This window comes from Xyrauchen texanus, chromosome 13 (assembly GCF_025860055.1).
Source record: "Xyrauchen texanus isolate HMW12.3.18 chromosome 13, RBS_HiC_50CHRs, whole genome shotgun sequence".
NCBI lineage: Eukaryota > Metazoa > Chordata > Actinopteri > Cypriniformes > Catostomidae > Xyrauchen > Xyrauchen texanus.
In genome coordinates this window covers 8,400,099-8,421,595 of record NC_068288.1, presented here as the reverse complement: position 1 = coordinate 8,421,595, position 21,497 = coordinate 8,400,099, and the positions used below count along the sequence as shown (strand labels likewise).

General features: G+C 38.0%; 1 protein-coding gene across 4 annotated transcripts; it reads left to right on the top strand.

The window, feature by feature from the left end:
- Positions 1-1,935: 1,935 nt before the first annotated feature.
- LOC127654108 (non-homologous end-joining factor 1-like) lies at positions 1,936-21,493 on the top strand. 4 transcript variants are annotated; one of them, XM_052141104.1, is made up of 8 exons: positions 1,936-1,956; positions 3,436-3,628; positions 3,777-3,995; positions 4,583-4,721; positions 6,179-6,237; positions 17,750-17,936; positions 20,487-20,569; positions 20,954-21,493. In XM_052141104.1, the coding sequence occupies exons 2-8, from the start codon at positions 3,461-3,463 to the stop codon at positions 21,047-21,049; spliced, it is 951 nt and encodes a 316-aa protein (XP_051997064.1). In that variant the 5' UTR covers positions 1,936-1,956; positions 3,436-3,460; the 3' UTR covers positions 21,050-21,493. The 4 variants fall into 4 exon arrangements, with proteins under 4 accessions (XP_051997064.1, XP_051997067.1, XP_051997066.1 ...); XM_052141107.1 differs by having other exon boundaries at positions 1,938-1,956; positions 3,454-3,628; XM_052141106.1 differs by having other exon boundaries at positions 1,942-1,956; positions 3,447-3,628.
- The last annotated feature ends 4 nt before the right edge of the window (positions 21,494-21,497 follow it).

Genomic DNA, 21,497 nt, shown 5'->3' with positions numbered 1-21,497 from the left:
AGAATGGTGCCAAAAGCAAAAAACATCCAGTGAGTGGCAGTTCTGTGGACTGAAATGTCTTGTTGATGAGAGAGGTCAACAGAGAAAAGGGAGACGTCTATTGTAACTCTTATGTAACACAGTTGTGGTGAGAAGAATATCATCTCATATATATATATATATATATATATATATATATATATATATATATATATATATATATATATATATATATATATATATATATACACAAACACACAGACAGTGGCAGCCAAAAGTTTGGAATAATGTACAAATTTTGCTGTTTCGGAAGGTGAAAGGCAGGCTCCATTTCCAGCAGTCATCACTCAAACACCTTATCCTTGAGTAATCGTGCTAAATTGCTAATTTGCTACTATAAAATCACTTGCCATTATATCAAACACAGTTGAAAGATATTTGGTTCATTAAATGAAGCTTAACACGGTCTTTGTGTTTGTTTTTGAGTTGCCACAGTATGCATTATACTGGCATGTCTTGAGGTCAATATTAGGTCAAAAATTTAGAAAAAAAAAAAGGGATCAGCTTTCTCTAGAAACTCGTCAGTCAATCATTGTTTTGATGTATAAAGGATATACAATGCTTGAAATTGCCCCCCAAAAAACTGAAGAATTCATACAAAGGTGTACACTACAGTCTTTAAACACAAAGTACAACTGGCTCTAACAAAGACAGAAAGAGATGTGGAAGGCCAGATGTACAACTAAACAAGAGGATAAGTACATCAGAGTCTCTAGTTTGAGGAATAGAAGTATCACATGTCCTCAGCTGACAGCTTCATTGAATTCTACCCACTTAACACCAGTTTCATGAACAACAGTAACGAGAAGATTCATTCCTTATGGGAAGAATTGCAAAGAAAAAGCCACTTTTGAAATAGAAAACAAAAAGAAAAGGTTAGTGGGCAAAGAAACAGACAGATATGTATATATGATGTGTGTGTGTGTGTGTATGTATGTATATGTATATGTATATATACATACATACATACACACACATGTATATGTATACAGTGCATCTGGAAAGTATTCAAAATGCTTCAGTTTTTCCACATTTTGTTATGTTACAGCCTTATTCCAAAATTGATTAAATTCATTACTTTACCCAAAATTCTACAGACAATACCCCATAATGACAACGTGAAAGAATTTTGTTTGAATTCTTTGCAAATTTATATATATATATATATAAAAAACATAACTGTTCCAGAAACTCAGAATATTTGGAATGAAACTTGAAAATATTTAAAAGGAAAGAATTATATTTATAATATGATGTTTGAGTGTGTGGAATTAAGTCTGAATATTGTATATGGGATAAAATTCGGAATATATGGAATGAAACCGGAGATTATTTAAAAGGGAAGTCTTAATATATAGAATGAATCAAAACCCTGTCATGGCCAGCCCAATCTCCAGACCTGAACGCCATTGATAACCTCTGGAATGTGATCAAGAGGAAGATGGATGGCCACAATCCTTCAAACGAAGACGAGCTGCTTGATTTTTTTTTGTGCCAGGAGTGGCATAAAGTCACCCAACAGCAATGTAAACGACTGGTGAGAGCGTGCCAAGACGCATGAAAGCTATGACTGAAAATATTCGAGGTATGAAAACACTGCATCTTTTTTGTTATTTTGACCAGTTGTCATTTTCTGCAAACAAATGCTCTAAATGACAAGTTATTTGGGAGAAATGGGGTCAGTACTTTATATAATAAAAACATGTTAATTTTACTCAAGCACATATCTATAAATAGTAAATCCAGGGAATCTGAGAATTTCGCAGTGGTCTCTTAATTTGTTCCAGAGTTATATGTTGGGTATTTTTAATGCCAAACATCTAACGGCTCTGACAACGGAACTCTTTTCTCCCGGAACGTTTTAATACTGTTGTGTTTTTATGGGATTGTGTGACAGTCGGAACGGTCATCACATCCGTGAGTTGATTCTTCGTCCATTAACAACTAAAAATCTTTCTAAATTCATATTTGTTTGTTTGCGAAATATCTCTATGGGAATTTTATTTTACTCACTCTCACTTGTTCATGGAGGAATTATGACACATAATGCAAACAAAGGAAATCCTGCCTATAGTGTGATGAAATGGGAAACAAACAATCCCATTCAAAAACTTACCGTTACAGCTGCAAATGTGTCAGTTTGATAAAATCACCAAATACTTAAGATTACTTTTCATTACCAATTGGCCATGGTTTTACGGCAGTAACTCTAATTGCAATAACCATGGGGAGGTTAGTAAACTGTTTCGGTAGAATCTACTTTTTTTATTTTTTATTACAGCATGTGTCTAGATGTGTTTATATAGTTTTTCTTAAAAAGTAATGGTGGTTACTTTGATTTTTACTACAAATTCCCAGTTAAAGGTGCTGTAAGCAACTTTTACAGCTATGGTAGGCTACCATGTAACATACACGGGTGTGAAATTGAATTACCTTATCATTCCATAAGAAATTAATAGTAATTTTGCAACCTGTTTATAAATCATTACCAATCATATGAAATGAAGACTCCAGTAATATTGGTAACCTAATAAATGCGCTTTTATTCTATATGGAGAGGGTCCCCTTATAGGGACAGCCATGTTGCGATCACATGACCATCCGAATACTACTTACTTAAAGGGTAACTAAACCCTAAACCAACTTTTTTTAGTTAATGATCTGTAAGCATGGGGCTTTATTAGTACTGGTCATTGATTCAAGTAATTTTTTTGACATTTGTGTATAAAGTGTTTTAATTCTACAATATATGGTGTAAAAACGTCTGAGTGCTGCCCTCTTCAGGTTGAACGGTGGCTACTGCAGTTGAATTTTCCTATTGGCTGTTGCGGTACTTCGTGACGTAAGCGGTGACAGCTGACGTAAGCAGGTTCCAGCTCACCACGCCAGATTCATGTACATGTCGTCTTGCGACCGTGTGAGGAATAATAATAACATAGAGTCTGACAGCAGCTGTCAATTAATCCGTCACTACGAGTCTCAGGTCCCCCCCGCTCAGCCCCGCATTCGGTTCGTTCCCTCTATCCCCGCCGGGGTCTGCCCACTTTTCCAGCATTTTCAAATATTTCTAGTGGGTGGAGTCAGACTCTGAGCAGGTGTTTAGTTACCCTTTAATCTCAGTAACTGCCCTGTTATTGGACACTTTCACTCATGGATTAAATTATTCATGGCATAAGTACTTGAAAAATTTTGCATTTGAATGATACTGCATCTAGACCCCTAAATGTGAGATTGTATGTCTAAGACGGCATATTAAAAAAATACTGAGTGTACCTTTAAACTGTGGTTACTATACAAGCACTTTTAGTCAATTTTAGTAATTACCAAGGGTTGTTCCAGCCAGTTGTGTAGCTTTCTTGTTCACAGTCAAATGTAAATGCTTGTTACATTTAATAGATTGTTTGAAGTGTGCAGGGAGAAAATGGAAGCAGCTCTGTCAGCCCTGCCATGGGTACCAGTTTGTATCGGTGGTTCTGATCTGCTGGCCAAAGCCTGGTTTGGTGACACACAGTACTGGGTTCTGCTGAGTGATCTGAGCAGTGTGTGGGAAGAGGAGATGAATGCAGACGACATCCAGAGACGAGCACAGGCAAGAATATACAACAATGCACACTGCTGGCATCCTTTATAATCTACTACAAGTGCATATTTTCTTTAATTCAATTCAATACAATACATTGCAAACAATAAAATGCAACTAACCATATAATCACATATTCTCTTTCTCTGAATGAAAGGATCTGAATAAGCGTCTCAGGGCTCCCACACAGGCTTTTTTTGCTCATCTGTGCTCAGTGGCACGGCCTTGCCTCTCCAGCCAAGGTAATGACCAGACCTCTGCTGCACACATGTCCCTTGAGCGTCACGGCGACAATTTAACAGTCAGGCTCAAAAGTGAACTGGCCGGGTTGCCATTCTACTGGGAGTTCTGCTGCACCCAAACACCTGTAGCCACGGTGTGAACCTTTGTTTTATTCTGTAACATAATCAATACTTACATCTGTGATATACAGTGGTTTCAAAAAGCTTTTGGACATCCTTTAAATGTATCAAAATGTCAACCACATTGACATTTATTTGAAAGAAAGATAGAAAAACAAGCAATATTCTTCTATGTTTTTCAAGTTTTTAATGATAAAACAGTAGAGTTCAAAATAAAGATAAATGATGTTTGGACACTTTCTGATTGTAAAGCTGAGTGGAAAATGTTCATAGTTATTGTGATAAGCTACAGCTGTGACTACTCTACTTGGACACTTGTGTGAACTGAAGTAGAACTGACTACATACATCCACTAAAAATCCTCTAGGAACCATGTTGGTTAGAAGTAATCACAAAAATGGCTCAGAAAAGTAATGTTAGTTCAGAGAAAATGTCTAGCATTATTATTTTTTTTGTAGATGACTTTTGGTTTGATATTATCTCATCCAAATAAATTCACACATTTGTAACTTTCTTAATTGTCCAAGTAGTCTTTGGTTCCACTGTATGATAAAGCCAAAGGCCTGTCTTTACGGTATGCACACATTTTCATTTGGATTAGGTTTGCAGGCAGCTGGTGCGCCCCCTCCTGGCAGTGAGTAGAGTTTTGCAGCGGCAAGTGGAAGATTTGGCAGCTCTTCTGGGCAGAAAGGATGCAGAGATACAGGATTATCAGGAAAATGGAGCTGTGCTCAGTAGAGGTACACAGCTCCACACTGACCTCCATGTGCTATGCTCCAACATGCTATACTCAATCTTTTAAACTGGTGTTTTTCGAATTCTTTGAGTTGTTACGCAAGCAGTCTTATGACCTCATATTAACTGAGACTAAATGAATTATTTTTGCTTTTAAAAGTGTTTTTGTCACACCACAGGGCTATTTAAAGAAACTTTCCAAAACAAGTTAAAGGAATAGTTCACCCAAAAATTAAAACTGTCTCATCATTTACTCACCCTCATGTCATCCCATATGTATATGACATCTTTTTGTTCTGCTGAACACAAATCATTTTTTAAGAATATCTCCGCCCTGAAGGTCCATACAATGCAAGTGAATGGAGGCCAGAACTTTGAAGCTCCAAAAAGCAGCATAAAAGTAATATATAGGACTCCTTAATCCATGTCTTCAATAGCAATACGATAAGTCTGGGTGAGAAACGGATCAATATTTGTCCTTTTTTTTTTTTTAACTATAAATCCTCACTTTTGACCAGCTCTGACCAGTAGGTGGTGATGTGAGCAAAGAATGTGAAAGTGGAGATTTATAGTAAAAATGACTTAAATATTATTCTGTTTCTCACCCACACCTATCATATCACTTCTGAAGACATGGATTCACCATGGGAGTCTTATTGATTACTTTTATGCTGTTTTTATGTGCTTTTTGGAGCTTCGAAGTTATGGCCACCATTCACTTGCATTATGAGGAACTACAGAGCTGAGATATTCTTCTAAAAATCTTAATTCGTGTTATGCAGAATAAAGAAAGCCATACATTTCTGGGTTTGCACGAGGGTGAGTAAATGATATGAGTGTTAATTTTTTGGGCCAACTATTTCTTTCAGCTGAATCGACAGCATTTTTGTCATAATATTGATTACCAGCAAAAAAAAACAAAAAATAGGCAAAATGTTTTATAGTAAGGCACTTACAATGGAAGTGAATGGTGCACATTGTTTCAAAACTATGACCACAAGATATAAACATTGTACATGTTAACATGTCCAAAATTACATCTTCGTTGCCATGATGACACAATGCCGGTAAAACCTGTAAGCAAATTTATCTATAAAATCATGTGGAACAGAGATGTATAATGTTTACATCTTGTGGCTATACTTTTAAAACGGTGTGTATTCTAATGTTTATGGATTGGCCCCATTCACTTAAATTGTAACCGCCGCAATGTACTGATTTTGCTTGTTTTTTTTTTTTTTTTTATAAATGAGATGACAATTGAGCTTAACTTGTACTAAACATGGAACATTATTTTAGGTGAACTGCAAAACAACAAAAGGTGATTAAAATTTTTGAAATTCTTTCAGTTTAAATTAAAAGAAACATTTCATAGACATGTTAATTGCCACCTGTCCTGTTGCAGTTTTTCTTACAGAAGCACAAACTCATTCTCATGTTTCTCATTGTCTCAAACTCACAGCCAGACTGCAAACAGAGCCATTTGAGGTGAACCGATACAGGGAGAACTTCTTCAGACAGGTGTGAAGCATTTCTACATTCAGTCTCATGCTAAATTTACCCTACGTGAACATGCTCAACCAAAACTAACATGTATATGACATCATGATGGATACACATAATGCCCAGTCACATATACACTACCTGTCCAAAGATTGGACACACCTACTTCTTTTTTATTAATAATTTTCTACATTTTAGAATAATTGTAAAGTCATCAAAACAATGAAATAACACAAACAGAGGTATGGAAATTACAGAAGTGACCAAAAATAATAAACTAATGAAAACTGTCTTATATTTTAGCTACTGCTTTGTCTAGATTACAGCTCTGCTCACTCATTCTCTTAAACAACTTCATGAGGTGCTTACAAGTGTACTTTTAAAACATTATTGTTTAAATACCCTAACCCAGTTCCCATGAATGCAGGGCACTTTTTGGCTATTTTGCCTTGCAATCTGGGTGCAATTTTTGTTCTTTAAAGGAATTCATTCTGCTGTGCCATTTTAAGCATTTCAGTATAAGCTTTTACTGTAGATCAAAAGGTTTTACGATCATGAGAAATGCATTTAGTTGAGTATGTCCAAACCTTTGTCTATTCAAACCGTGTTCAGAGTGCAGAGCCAGACAGAGAGAGACTGGCTCAGTGTCGGACTCAGAACTGAGGGTCACCACACACACACATGCATACACACTCTGTGTATAATTAGCCTGTGGTGTGTTTTGTGGAGCCCAGAGCGTGTTTGCAGTGACAGCTCAGTTGTAAGCGATGCCTCCACTCTCAACTGTCTATTGACTGGGCCATGTTTTCTTTCTTTTCCCACAGTATGTTTGTGTATTTCCTGTTTTTTGTGATGAGTTGGATTGCCAGTCAATTACGCTACTGACCACTCTTGTGGTCAATAAAAACTCAGTGACCAGAATGTGAGGAGCCACAACCACAGCTGTAATTTAGACCAGTCAAGAGCTAGAACTGTGTGTTTCTGACGATGTTTTGTTCTCTTGACTAATGTTTTGTGTTTGGATCACTGAGTTATTTATTTGATTCAACCATGAGATTTCAAGGTATAGTTCACCCCAAAATGAAAATTCTGTCATTTACTCACCCTAATTGTTTCAAAATGGTATGACTTTCTTTTTTTAAGTGGAAAACAAAATGAGAGAATACACGGAATGTTCAGACTGACCTCCCAGTGAAATTGAAAACAGAAGATTGACTTTTCTTTAGCTGAAATCGGGCTGTTTTTGTGAGCTCCATTTTCCAGGTGAAATGTCCAAAGAGGGGCGACAAAAGCGAGTTGTGAAGTGAGTCGTTTTCAGCTGTAAAGGCAGTTCTACATTATAGAGGAATGTATATTTTATAAACTGTACCCCACAACCCAAACTCCATACTCAATCTTAACCATCAGTGGTGTAAACATGTTTATGTTTCCCATTTTATGGGAAAAATCCAACGTCCGAATTGCACTCGTCACTAATTATACAAATGCGATTACTTGCTTGTTTCAACCCGGAATCCGAACCCGGATCTCCCACACTGTTGATGCAGCACGCTTTCGGTGGCACCACTGGGCAAGGTAAACACTCTAGAGTCAATTCAGGAATGTCTGATACGAGATGCTGCTTTTCTGTGAATAGGTACCGGAATTCTCTGAAACCACATGCTGACTTCCCGTGTGATCATGTTGGAATGTAAACCTAGAAAACAATTCACTATCAATGCATCATCATTTTTTCTTTAAGAAAGTGAATGGTGACTGAACAATCCCCTTTTGTGTTCAAAAGGAGATAGAATGTCATACAGGTTTGGAACGGCATGAATAAAGGATGACAGATTTTTCTTTTTAATTTCAACATTGGCAGCCATTTTTTACGCGAGTCCTTTGATAATTGTGTGTTTGATCTTTATCCGTGTGTATGTGCAAATCCATTGGTATTTCTCACTGGCTTGGTGAATGTGCAGTCAGATATGTGTGGCTTGACTTGGTGGTGTGAGAAAAGGATATGAGTCTCATCTGCTTTACCCACTTACCCACAGTCACCCCCTTAAAATAATGGCATTCCAACTGTGACACTAGTATAAAGATGTATTATTACTCCATAGCATTTACTGCTGATTTGTTTGTAATAAGACACCAGTGTTGGGGAAGCTACTTTAAGCGACCATAACTTCTGGTATTTAAAGGGATAATTCACTCTGAAATGAAAATTCTGCCATCATTTACTCAATCTTATGTGTTTTCAAACCTGTATGACTTTCTTTTTTTCTGTGAAACATAAAATGATGGGTAGAATGTCCACCATTGTTAACCTCAGTCACCATTTACTTTGATTATATGGAAAATGCAATATGGAAGATGCAATAATAATGAATGGTGGCTAGCATTCTTCCTCAATTTCTTTTTGCGTTCCTTGGAAGAAAGAAAATCTTAGGGGGTTGAAACGGCAAGAAGGAGATTATATTATGTCTTTTTAATACCTTTTTAAAAATATACCTGATGATATTTTTGCAATCAGAGCAGAGTTTATCTGGCACAGAAACAATGGGGATCTAAATAAAACAGTGCCCACCCCGGAAAATCTTGGACTCGGAAAAGAATCGATTAAAAAGAGAGCTTGTAAGAGTGCTTTCACATTTTTTGGAAATATCAAAGTCATTTGACTGTCGCTGTATACAATGGTAAATTCTTCTCCAAACTGAAGGACCTTTTAATACTCAAGTCTTGAATTGAAATGAAGGCGTGTTTTGGGAAAAATTTCTCCCTGAATTGCCAAACAAACATGGCAAGTCCCTGAGAAAATGATGTCCGTTCTTGAGATTCCTGATGGCCAGCAGCCTGGATTGGGATGTGTGTTTGTTAAATAGATGTCTAGACAGGTTTGATTTCCCACTCCCTTATAATAGTAATAAGAATAAACACTGTGAGAACATCAGACACTAAATCACTTAAAGCACATTTGTCTGGCCCTTGCTAAAGTTCTGACAAGTCCCCTGAGTTTGAGTTGCGTTCAGACAAGTTGCATTCAAAGGACAGAGATTGTCTGCCACACATTTGTGACGTTCACACTTTTTTTTTTTAGTGGTGGGGCTGAACATTTGATTTGTGTTTTTGAATGTGTGTTTAGTGTATTTGATTAACACATACTGTTTTAGGGTCCATATATTGGTGAGTGTGGTGTCCTGTGCAGGTCTTTTGGGGCTAAATATGTTTGTGTGTGAATGTTACAATGACACATGCTGTTGGTTTTTTGAGGCTGAGGCAGAAAAAGAGAACTTGACCGGGTGAGTTGAAAAACCAGCTTGGGTTTGGCAGTGAAGGAGTGACCCTTCCCTCTGCCACACCGGGCCAGTCAGTTTACTGTACTGAAGTTCCTGTATCTCAGACATATATACGCATATACATTTCCTTCCTCTAGAGCGGACCTGGGCAACTTGTGGCCCGCGGGGCAGCTCATTTATCCTAAAAGTGTTTTTTTTTTTTTTTTTTTTCCCCCATCGTATATTTCAGTTGTCTTGCATTGGGACCTAATGTGCCTCCAAGTTTTAACATTGCCAAATAAGAGATACAACACACCCAATTTGAGATTTATACTTTACAAATGGGAAAAATGTTATACGGCCACTCTGTGTCCATTCCAATGCACTCTCATAGCTAACCCGTCAGGATTCGTTGACTTGACACGTTAACTCGTGTGATATCGTGAGACTGCACTCATTTGAATTCCTATGACTTTCACTACAGCCAATGACATCGCTGAACATCGTTTCCATCTAAAACGCGACAATTACTTGTTTCTGTCTAACGCAACATTTTCCTATCATGTTTACACACTCTACTGATTGGTTAAGTTTAGAAAAGGGGTTTGAGTTAGGGCATAATATTAAGTATGTCCTTAATGCCTCTAGAGTGGAACTCGCACTTCTGCATAAGGCATCCGGGAATTTTCACGTGATGAAGTGGTATGCAAACAACATAGTGCGAGACCATACGAAATAGCCAACACATGCATTATGTATGAAATTTCATGAGACCGGGATTTCCATTCTTGAGGCTGCTTGTGATGTTTGGTGCTACTAAGTTTGCAGGTAAACCTTCTCAGTGATGAAATTAAATATAAAGGTAGATATCGCATCATTGACGCACAGAGTAATCACTTACTTGCATGCAAGCAAAAGCAAGCGAGAGACGAATATGTATGTATTTTTTATTTGTGCAATTTTGAAATGTTGAAGTCCCTTTGCACCTGTATGTTAGTATCTACCTAGGCCCCATGGGAACCATTAAGTAAGGGCGTTCAGATAATCAGTGATGAGTTCGGAGGTTAGGATGTTTCGTTTTGCCTCTAAGATTACATCTTTACTCCACTGATGGTTAGGTCTAGGGTTGGGGCATATGGTTAATAAAAAAAATACATTCCTGTTAACTAATTACATCATTTACAACTAAGAACAACTCTCGTTAACCTACTGTACTTTTTGTGCCACTCTGTGGACATTTCACCTCAACACTTACAGCTTCGGCCACTGTTTTGAATTCTGGTAAGCACAGACTGTGTTTCATGACTACATACATCAATCACTAACTCAGTTTGTTACTGCATGATTTTAAAAGCACAACAAAGTCAGAAAAGACAAAGTGAGAAAAATAGGTGCACTGTTTCTCACAGATGCATCTGAAATTTAATCAAAGCACAATAGCAATATTTCAAGTAGAATTATCGGTTATTTTAGTGGATTACCTGTATTAATTGAGCTTCAGACGTTTGTTCTTCTCATCTGTGTTATATCAAACACACTGAAGAAGATCTATGAAGTTCTTGTGCTTATGTATGTATCAGCGTTTTCAAATTTCCAGATTAGATGGTTATTTCCTTTTAAAACCATTCATAACCGGCAATGTTTAAACTCTTGTTTTAGCGAAGCGGTTGATTGACATGTGAAGGGTGATGCTTCACTGCTGCTGGGATGCATTCAGGATAGATTAGCTCAAATGGGATGTGGTCATATGCCTTTTTGACCACATTCGTATTTAGTTTTAGTGATTCGATCACAACATTTTAGACACCGTTTAGACCTGTATTTAGCGCTGACAACGTGATCGGATCTCCACAAACGAATCTTAATACCAGGTGTAGCTTAACATCACCAGCTCAGAATAGGACTGCAAGATGAATAACAGGAGACTGTGGAATTTAAACCGTCTGTGGAAAAAGAAGTGTGCCATGCACCAAACAGGAACAGATTTTCCATTGTCTTTCTGAGACACTTCTCGCTTTATAGTATGTTGGTTTTAGATGTCATCTTAGAAAGCAAAACATAGCTATATTCAATCATTCAATGTGCAGTTTACAACCCCTAAATATGTATGTAGACACTCATCTCTGTTAAAAACTTGATAGGTGAAGTTCAAGACAAATTTTGATGTTGGCTTGACCTATTATTAAAAGGTTTTAAACGTTTAAAGGTTATATAGGCCTTACAGAGACAGTTGGAGTTTGAAATCACAAATATTCTGTCAATGTAAATTCTATTGGATTTTGAAGATTTTATGTTGGCTGCAACAGGGAAACTATAAGTCCGATCACTAAGTCCCGCATCAGGCCGATTGGGGACCGGGCGTGCGCATTCCAGCCCGGCCCCGCCCCCCTCCGCTCCACACTCCTCCCGGCATTACCTTAGGCCGGGGTGCCACAGGCATGACCTACACCCCCCCTTTCCCTGGGGAGGGGTGTGCTTTGCGCCCCGTCAGGTCATCCCCGCCTTCCTCAACCTGGGAGGAGACAGGAGGGGAAAACAACAAAAAAACAAAATAGGCAAGGGAAAAGGCCGAGAGAGAGAGAGAGAGAGCTCACCGGTTCTCTGATGTACCGTCGCGTGGTCCGCGAACACTCCTCCACACTCTCCGGCGGACGACAGCCGCTCCTCTCCGGGCGAACCGGAGTCAAACCTCCGACCCCAGCGGACACCTGCTTTTCTGGCGGCATCTGGGGACATTCTTCCGCCCCTGGCAGCAGCCCTACAGCTCCAGACGATCGGGGAGGTTCTTCCCTCCTCCCCTCGCGGACAGCGGTCTTCACTCGACCCCTCTGTGTTTCTGGGGGACGGCAGGGCACTCCTCCGCCCCTGTCAGCGGCACCATCGCTCCAGGAGGTCGGGGAATCCAGTCCCCACTCGCCCCGCAGACGGCGGCCATTCCCGCATCCGGGCGATCGGGCTACTCCGGCAGATGGCAGCGTTGATACCTGCAACAGGCATTCCTCCTCCTTCCTGGGTTTTGGCACCAATGTAAGGGGGTTAAGATGGGCAAGGAGGAGGCGAGAACCGGCTTGTCAATATAAATAATAATTTAATTAAACTCAAACCACAAGCACACAAACGTAAACACACACATGACAGACATGCCCGTAATTCTCTCTCTCTCTCGAACCGTCGTCACCGGCCGCCTTTATCCCTCGCGTGCCCCATCAGGCCGATCGGGGACCGGCGTAAGCATTCCGGCCCCGCCCCCCTTCGCTCCACACAGTCCAAGCTGAAGGTCTGTGCCAAGTTTGGCGGAACTAGCTTGAAAGCTCTTGGAGTTGCAATTGATAGTTTTGGTTTTGGCTTAGGGGTTCTGGAAAAACTCTAAACAGAGTTTACAGAATAACAGCTTTGTCAAGCAAACACAATGAATGTCATTTCATAAGATAATAAAAAAAAGTACAAGTGTTACCGGCAAACAAATGATGATTGCTAAGAAATGTTTAAGTGTGTGATTTGTGCGCCACCAAGTGGAATGTAAAAATAAACAGTGGATTAGGGTGTCCGAAACCTCAGTATTCATAAAAGAGTAAGCAAAAAATACCCTGATTACCTACTATTTCCAGCGAGATTCAGAAATTTGCATAAACTGGACGCTTTAATATACCATAATGCCTCGGGAGCTGAAGAGACTTAACGTTTATAAACTGAGTAGGAGGAACACTTTACAGAAGCTTCGTTAGTTTTGGTTTAGATCTGTATTTGTATCTGAATGTTGTCTGTATGTTTGAAATGGTGCTTATGTTTGCTAATCATGGATGTCTCAATTGAGCGAAAAAGTGAAATTACATCCGCAACAAGGCAACGCGAATATGTCACACAAGGACCTCATGAGCTCTGCTCTGCTGGCAGATGCAATGGTTTATAGTTAAAAAGTACTTAAATATTTAGCTTTTTCATACCAAAAGTGATTTAGAAGAATTCATTTAACAGCTGTGCTTGTGTGGATGACGTTTATGCTGACTTTCTGACTTTACTTTTTTCCAAAATATTTCTACGGATGTAGAAATGGAAGTCCTGCCTTACAGGTAAAAGAGCCAATCACATTTAGATATCGCCTGTCAGTCAACTCAAGAACGCACATACGCAGTTGCTGTTCCAGCCTGTAAAATAGCGTTTTTTTTTTTTTTCGTTTTTTTTTTTTAAAAAAGAGTAATGTGAGCTAAAGAAGCACAATTTATGATACAATTGTTGTCAGATTTTACTGATTTTACAGATTTTTTATTGTTATCCATTGGCCACTGTCAGGTGTCATGCCTTAATTCCAGCTAAAACTGAAGACGTCTTCCTGTAACTGAAGCTCTTGGCTCCAGGCCTTCATAATCTCCCCGAACTGATAACCATGAAACCCATTCAGAACTGCTTCTAGAGGCCAAATGTGGGGACACAGATCTTTTTTCTGTCATTGCTCTGTAGTTTCCACAGGGTCAGGTCTGATCTGTAATTAGTTAGCTATAGTAGGGCTGTGGTCTTTACAGCCTTCTTTGAAGCCCTTAGAAGAGTCGCTCTGCCAGCCAGAACAAAACTAACAGTCAAACGCAAGTTCCACCAAGTCAAGTAGAATCGATTAAGCACCCTTACATTGACACCCAACCTGAATTGTGTTCCATTTAACTAATATTAATCTGGATTTACTTAAATTGTCATTTACTCACCCTCATGTAATTTCAACAACATAAATTACTGACTTCTGTACAAACAGAAGAAATGCAGGGTGGGGACATTATCCATTGTATGTTTGTTGATTGGATTGTGGAAAGCGGGTGTTGCAGACCTGAACACCAGTTTGCAGTGGACACACACCCTTTCCACTACACCATGTCAGAGACATTGAAACAGAAGTTATTTCAATACCGACCCACTTTTCCACTGACTTTTGAACAGAACGATGATTTAACTGACAACATTAATCCATAACCAACCCACAAACACCCACAGCACATCTCTGTCTTTGCTTACAACAAAGCTGGAGCCGTTGTGCAAGTCCAATGCAGATAAATCGGTTAAAAAAAAAAGAGCACAATATTTCAATGTTTTGAATCACAATACACTAAATATAAAGGGGGGAAAAGCACACTTACATGTGGCTGTACATCCCAAGAGACCTACATTCAAAAATAAGAACACTGATGCGTCCAACTTGCATTGTATTCAGTATCGATCATCTCTGGAATCATTTTGGTGTAATGTCTCTAACACGACCGCAAATTCTCCATTATTCCTGCTCTTTCGAAATGTAAATTGAAGCCAGCAGGCCCCTAACCAAGGTAGTATGAGATGGGGAACATGATTTGGGGAGGGAAACAGCTGAAAATACACCTTCATCTCTGCATTAGCTGCATTACAACTTGGCTTAACTGCAGCGCGTCCTTGCATACGTCAGGACGGAAGAATCAGTCATATCACTGGACAAGCAAGCTATGACATTTTGACTAAAGATTAGAAGACATTAAGAGATAAATGTTTAAATGGCAAATATGCATGGATTGTTTACAGTAAGACCATTAACGTACATTATTTAATGCTGACGTTAAGTTTCAGTTAAATTGCCTTAGGTTTAACAAACAAATTCAAAATCTTTCCAATTACCCCCTAGAGTATGTGTACCCCTTGTCAGGATCTGGTAATGGCCGTAGAAAGTTTGGAAATAGATAACAAATAAAGCGGGCAGAACCGAGAACTAGGGAGTGAGAGAGTGAGTGATCTGAGAAAGAGGTAATAGATATTTTGGGGAGAATGCGATTTAGGACAGATTTATGGAGCTCTATAAATTTAAGCTCTTCTCAGGGTTTAATTCATGATGCTCGCTTAAGACTTCAGCTGCTTTTATTTGTTTCCTTATAGACTGTGTGTGCATGACTTGTTTTTATATTTGGCTCTGAATCAGGCTATAAAGGAAAACGCACTCGCTGTTTCTTTCTGTCTGGTATCATATTTACAGTTTCAGGGTTTTGAAGTGAATTAAAATGAAAAGGGAGACAGCATAATTTTGGCGGCCTTGAGTTGTACTACGTAAAGAATACTATTCGTTGAGTGGTTCCAAATTATAGTGAGCAATAAGACTTTATCACACTTCCTCATTTGCAAAATTGAAGCGTTGAACAACTTCTCTGGAATCTTCCATTAGAGTTTACTGATTTAGAGTTTAGCATGAAGCCTCTACAGCTCTTCCAAAACCCACTAAAAACCAGCCAAAGCCATTTACCAGCTATGAATAGGTGTATCAACAAGATGCACCAACATATGTGAACCGCTTTTTCCTGCCCTCTATAGACACACCCCCTCTTTGACGCACACAGGTGACAGCCAATCATATTGCTGTTTGCATTTGTTTGTAGTGCTCCTACATCTGATCAATTTCAGAAGCAAACCCAAAATGATAGATTGACACGATAAGAGGAAGAATAAATGGAGGGATCAGGAGAGAGGAGATTTAATTTGGGGGGAAACAGGAAGTGCACACTCATGAACTGTGGCTTCTCCCTCACATTGCTCTCTCTTTCCCCAAAGAGGGACTCAAAGCTACATTGATTTTTATGACATTTAAACAAACATATAATAAACATGAATCTATGTAAACCCCAAACGTCCACACGTATATTTAGGGGCCCTTAATTCAGCCAGTGGTCACCAAACTCACCAGGTCAATATTTTGAGAAGTTGTCCTCTCTGTTGTGAAAGAGAATGTGTTTGGGAGAATGCATGACTGCAGTCTTCATTTTAACATCACTACTGTTACCCTGTTGAACTCTGTCACCCTGTCTTTACTCTCTGGGGAGTAATTTGGTGATTTACACATTAACCCTAATTTAATCTTTAATTGCTGCAGTATTTTTTCAGGTTACATCTGATTTGTTTGCCTTTTTGATTGGTTTTTAATTTTGTCAATTCTTCTAAATCAGAGTTAACTTCCATCATTAGGATATTAAAAACTTCTCTAGACTGAGTAAATCTCACCAAAACGTGTCCAGGCTAACTTTCACTGCAAAATAAAATAATTAAGATTTGCATAAACAAGATTTCCCCCTAAAGCATTACCATAATGTGCTTTTTGGTAATTGCCATTATTCTCAATTGTCCAATTATTCTCATTAGATTAAAAAAATATATATTTTTGTACATTTAAATGAAGCCTAACATTGTCATTTGTTTTTGAGTTGCCACAGTATGCAATATACTGGCATGTCTTAAGGTCAAAAATGGCAAAAAAGAAATGGCTTTCTCTAGAAACGCATCAGTCAATCATAGTTTTGAGGAATGAAGGCTATGCAATGTGTGAAATTGCCAAAAAACTGAAGATTTCATACAAAGGTGTACACTACAGTCTTCAAAGACAAAGTACAACTGTCTCTAACAAGGACAGAAAGAGATGTGGAAGACCAGATGTACAACTAAACAAGAGAAGAACATCATGGTCTTTTAGTTTGAGGAATAGACTCCTCACATGTCCTCCGCTGACAGCTTCATTGAATTCTACCTGCTCAGCACCAGTTTCATGTACAGCAGTAAAGAGAAGACTCAGGGGTACAGGCTTTATGGGAAGAATTGCAAAGAAAAGTCCACTTTTGTAACAGAAAAAGAGTGGGCAAAGAAACACAGACATTGGACAACAGATAATTGGAAAGGAGTGTTATGGATCTTAACCCCACTGAGCTTTTGTGGGATCAGCTAGACTGAAATCGGAAACAGTAGGTTGACTTTTCTTTAACTAAAATCTGTCTGTGCTTACCAAAATGCAAAACTCTGCCCCCAGTGGCTAAAGCCGTTAAGTGTTGTTGGGTGGATGTACACGTAAGAGCTCCATTTTCTGGTTGAAATGTCCACGGTCCGGTCCTAGGGTACCGGAAGTAGCAGAAACAACATGCCGACTTCTCGTGTGGTCATGTTGGATTCTTGCAAAGAAAATGTCCTGCTCCCATTTTACTCTAAAATCAATAGAAACAAATAAGAAACTATATTTTGCATATAGAAAATAAAGCCTAATTTCATAGGGCCATTTAAGATTAATGATAGTTTTACTATTACACATTTCAGTTTCATAACAAAAATCCATCGAATTAAACAGAGTAATCTTTTATCAAATAAAATATTTTATTTTAATAAAATAACTAAATGTTTTAATAAAATTTTGTTAAACATTGAAAAAAAAATTTTCATTGAATTTATGTCTTCTCCTTTTGACTTTTTTTTTTTTTAATGATTTTTTTTTCTTCTCTTTTATGCCTCTATAGACTATTCCACAGATGGCTGTGCCGCTAGTTGGTTTGGATTTTTACTCAGAGTTACAGGACCTATTCCTGGCCGTGAGCTCGGGGAATGCTCCGCAGAAACGTAAATGCTCTGCTGATAGCAGCCCCACTGCAGAGGACAACCACGTCCCTGGGCCTGAACATCAACAAACCAGTGATGTTCCCACAGGTTACTGTCACTCTCTCACACACACACACACACACACACACACACACACACACACACACACACACACACACAGCTTTAGGACCATAGTCACAGGGTATAGGAATAGCATGGGTTATAGTATGCACCCAAAAAACTAAATTATGTTTATTCCATTTCAAATTCATATGATTTCTGTCTTCTATAAAGCACATAAGGAGAATTGTTCTGGTCGAGCTTCTCCTTACTATAAAAGTCAATATAAACCGACTGAAACTCAAATAATTATTCACTGAAAATCTCCTCCCAAATAAGGTGGCTAAAGCTGCACTAGGTAAGATTTTTTTATTAAAAATGTAAAAAAAAAAAAATATTGATTGAGTACATAACAATCAGTGTTCAAAACAATGCCCTTACCTTACCCCTTACCCCGATTCACTACGGTAAGCCTTTAAAAATTATTTGTATTTTGAGCTGTCGGGTCAGATTTTGCACGAAATCACTTCTTCCTTGCATCATTACGTCATGTCCTTAAACACAAAAGAAGAACCGGCTGTCACGTGTTCCGGCAGGAGAAACAACACTCTTCAGTTCAGTAAAACTCACACAGTTGAGGACAGCTTCACTGCAGTCTGGATGGATGTTTATCAGCCCATTAATAATTAATTAATTAATGTCAAATGATAACAATCCATTTGACAAAGATGTTTAACTGCTTGTAATCATTATATTGCATATTTAATCATATTGTTTTCATGTTTAATAAAGTATATTTTATCCCCATCATTATTGAATCCTTGTTTTATATTTTTAGTTTATGGTGTTATTGTGTGCATTGCGTAGACATATTGTTGGAGTATTACTGTTCACTTGCCTCATCCACTGAGGCTGTACAATATAATATAAAATTAATAAAGTCTTCCATTGAACTCGTATCAGCCATATCATGAGATTCACGTCTTAAATTGATCCGTAGGACAATACAAACATTAATAGTAGACAAAAAACTTGGAAAATTATATTATGCTATGCTGATAACTGCTGGTCCTGCACATTGCCAGTCTGTGGGCACTTGACGGGTGAACCACTAATATTTTATGTAACGTGGAGAAGTATTTACAGTCATTTGTGGTGCGGGTGCAGGTCAAGAATCAATAGGCATGGGTGGACTGCGGGTCAAAGAGCCAAGGAAGGCTATTTTTGAAATGTCCTTTAATGTTCATCTTTTTTTTCTTTTTTTTATTGTCACCACAATGTTAGGCTATGTGTCTATTTTTCTTAAATGCTCCAACTCGTGACATGAGCAAATAAACTATTTTTGTCTACCTGATGTAGTGGATTTATTTTAATGTGGTTGTGGTTTGGATTGCGGTCTTTTTTAAATAGGTCGGGTACGGAATTAAATTGGTGCAAGTGTAAATAATTGTAAAAGTATAAAATTCCTTTATTCAAAATATGTAAATGAGTGATATTTATTTTTATATATATATTTCTGTTTTAAATATTTAATCGTATAACATAATATCAACATGAAAATAGCACGATACGGCTCTGACTATGATTTGACCTGATTTTCACTCGCCAACAGTTTTGTGGAGATCGCTGAAAAAGCCCGAAATCGCAGGTAAATCGGTGCTCACGCTTGTGAGCGTCGATCGTAATGTATGAATTATCAAAGATGCGATTTGAGAGAAGTGCCGACGCATCACTGATGTCAGCGAGATATCTAGAATGTTAAATATTTGCACCTATCTGCGATTCCAAATGTACAATTTGATATGTTTTGACTGAATACAACTGCAGCGTTGACCTACAGCCAATGAGAGAGCAAGAAAATAGGTAGATTTTTCAGTAGGAGGTAATTTTCATATTTTAACCAATAAAATATATGATTAAAATCATACACATCATATTCTGAAACGCATAACATATGATCATGCATTTGTTTTCGTATCTCTTATCACTTCTCGCGTGTATTCTGTTGTGAATCGTAATTTGGAGTCCAGGCAGAGTCGTCGGGAATTCGTCAATAGTGAAATGTTTTGTAATGTGTTCACCTCTGTCACCGATTCCTCGTGTAATTTGAAAACGCTACGACTTCCATGACAAGACAGACAGTTGTGTAATATGAACGGTACCACAATCTGACGTCTTTGAAAGTGGTGTAGTGTGTAGGAGGCATAAGCTCAAATCATGAGATTCATCCGCCTGAAGAGCAGTGACGCAAAGTGCACTTCCGCAAATTACTAGCAATTTTACATTTCAACCACAGATGTCGCTAAAGAGCACAAATTTGCATAGTGCATGCGAAGTTATGGTTTCTGAAGATGTCAAATATAGCCCACTAGTCATATGGACTGCATTTATTATACTTTTATGGTGCTTTTTCGTAATTTTGGAACTCTATAGCACCAGTCCCATTCGCTTTCATTATATGGAAAAGGTCGGCCTGGATTTTCTTCAAAATTTCTTTTTTTTTTATTCCATTGAAGAAAATGGAATGACATGAGGGTGAATAAATGGATGAACTATCCTTTCAATAGGGTTATTTGTTCTGGTTGCTGTGTTATGCAGGTGTGGAGTCTTTAATTGCTTCTAAAGAACAGAATGATGTCAAAAAATCATCAGGAAGAACACAGGAAGCTGACAGTGAACAGGTTTGGTCTATAATCCTTAATATTATAATCCTTATCCGGTAATGTTCCTTTTGTTTCTACCTTTATACATATTCTCATCCTGTTACGATTCAATGAAATAAATATTTGATTAATGCCTTTGGTCACATTTCCTGTACTTTGGAATATGTGTAAGTGGTCCTTTCAACAATTCATATCTCCACTAGACCATGAAGCCCACATTGCTAAGCCTCGGGCTTGTTGAGTTTGGCCGCAACAAAAAAGCCTTTGTGTTTTAAGTTGATTTAAGTGTTCATCTAAACGGGTTACAAAATGTTTCAAATGTTGATCACCTTGATAAACTTCTATCGAATCCAGCATATTCCTTTTATAGAAACTAAAAACAATTCTGATTGATTTTTGCAGACTGTTCCACTAATATCTACTGCTGCTGCTGCTGGTTCTGAGGAACGTGCCTCCTCTCGGCCGAAGAAGAAGAAAGCTGTGGGGCTCTTCCGGTGACCATTCAAACCTCTGATGCTGGAGTAATACAAATCATGGACACTTTAATATTCTGAATGCTATAAACATTTTTAATTTGTATTCTTTTTTTTTTTTTTATGTTGGATTTTAGTTGTTTTAGACATGTTATTAATGTTTTTTATTCTGTATTACCTTTTTAAAATTTGTGCCTTAACAATAATAATAATAAAAACAAATAGCTGTCTTTAATAGAAGTTCTCTAGTTTATTGGTGAGGTGTTAATCAAGCATTTACCAGCAGGATGCGAAAAAACAACATATGGCGAACTGATCTCAACTTTTACATAAATGTCTTCAGTATTGTCTGTACAACCATTGACAGACTACTGTGCTTGTGTCTGTTGAAAGAACTACCACTTTTTTTGCCTGGTAGTCTATGTTGTGATATAATTAATTTCAGATGCTTTACCCCAAAAATTTACATTTTA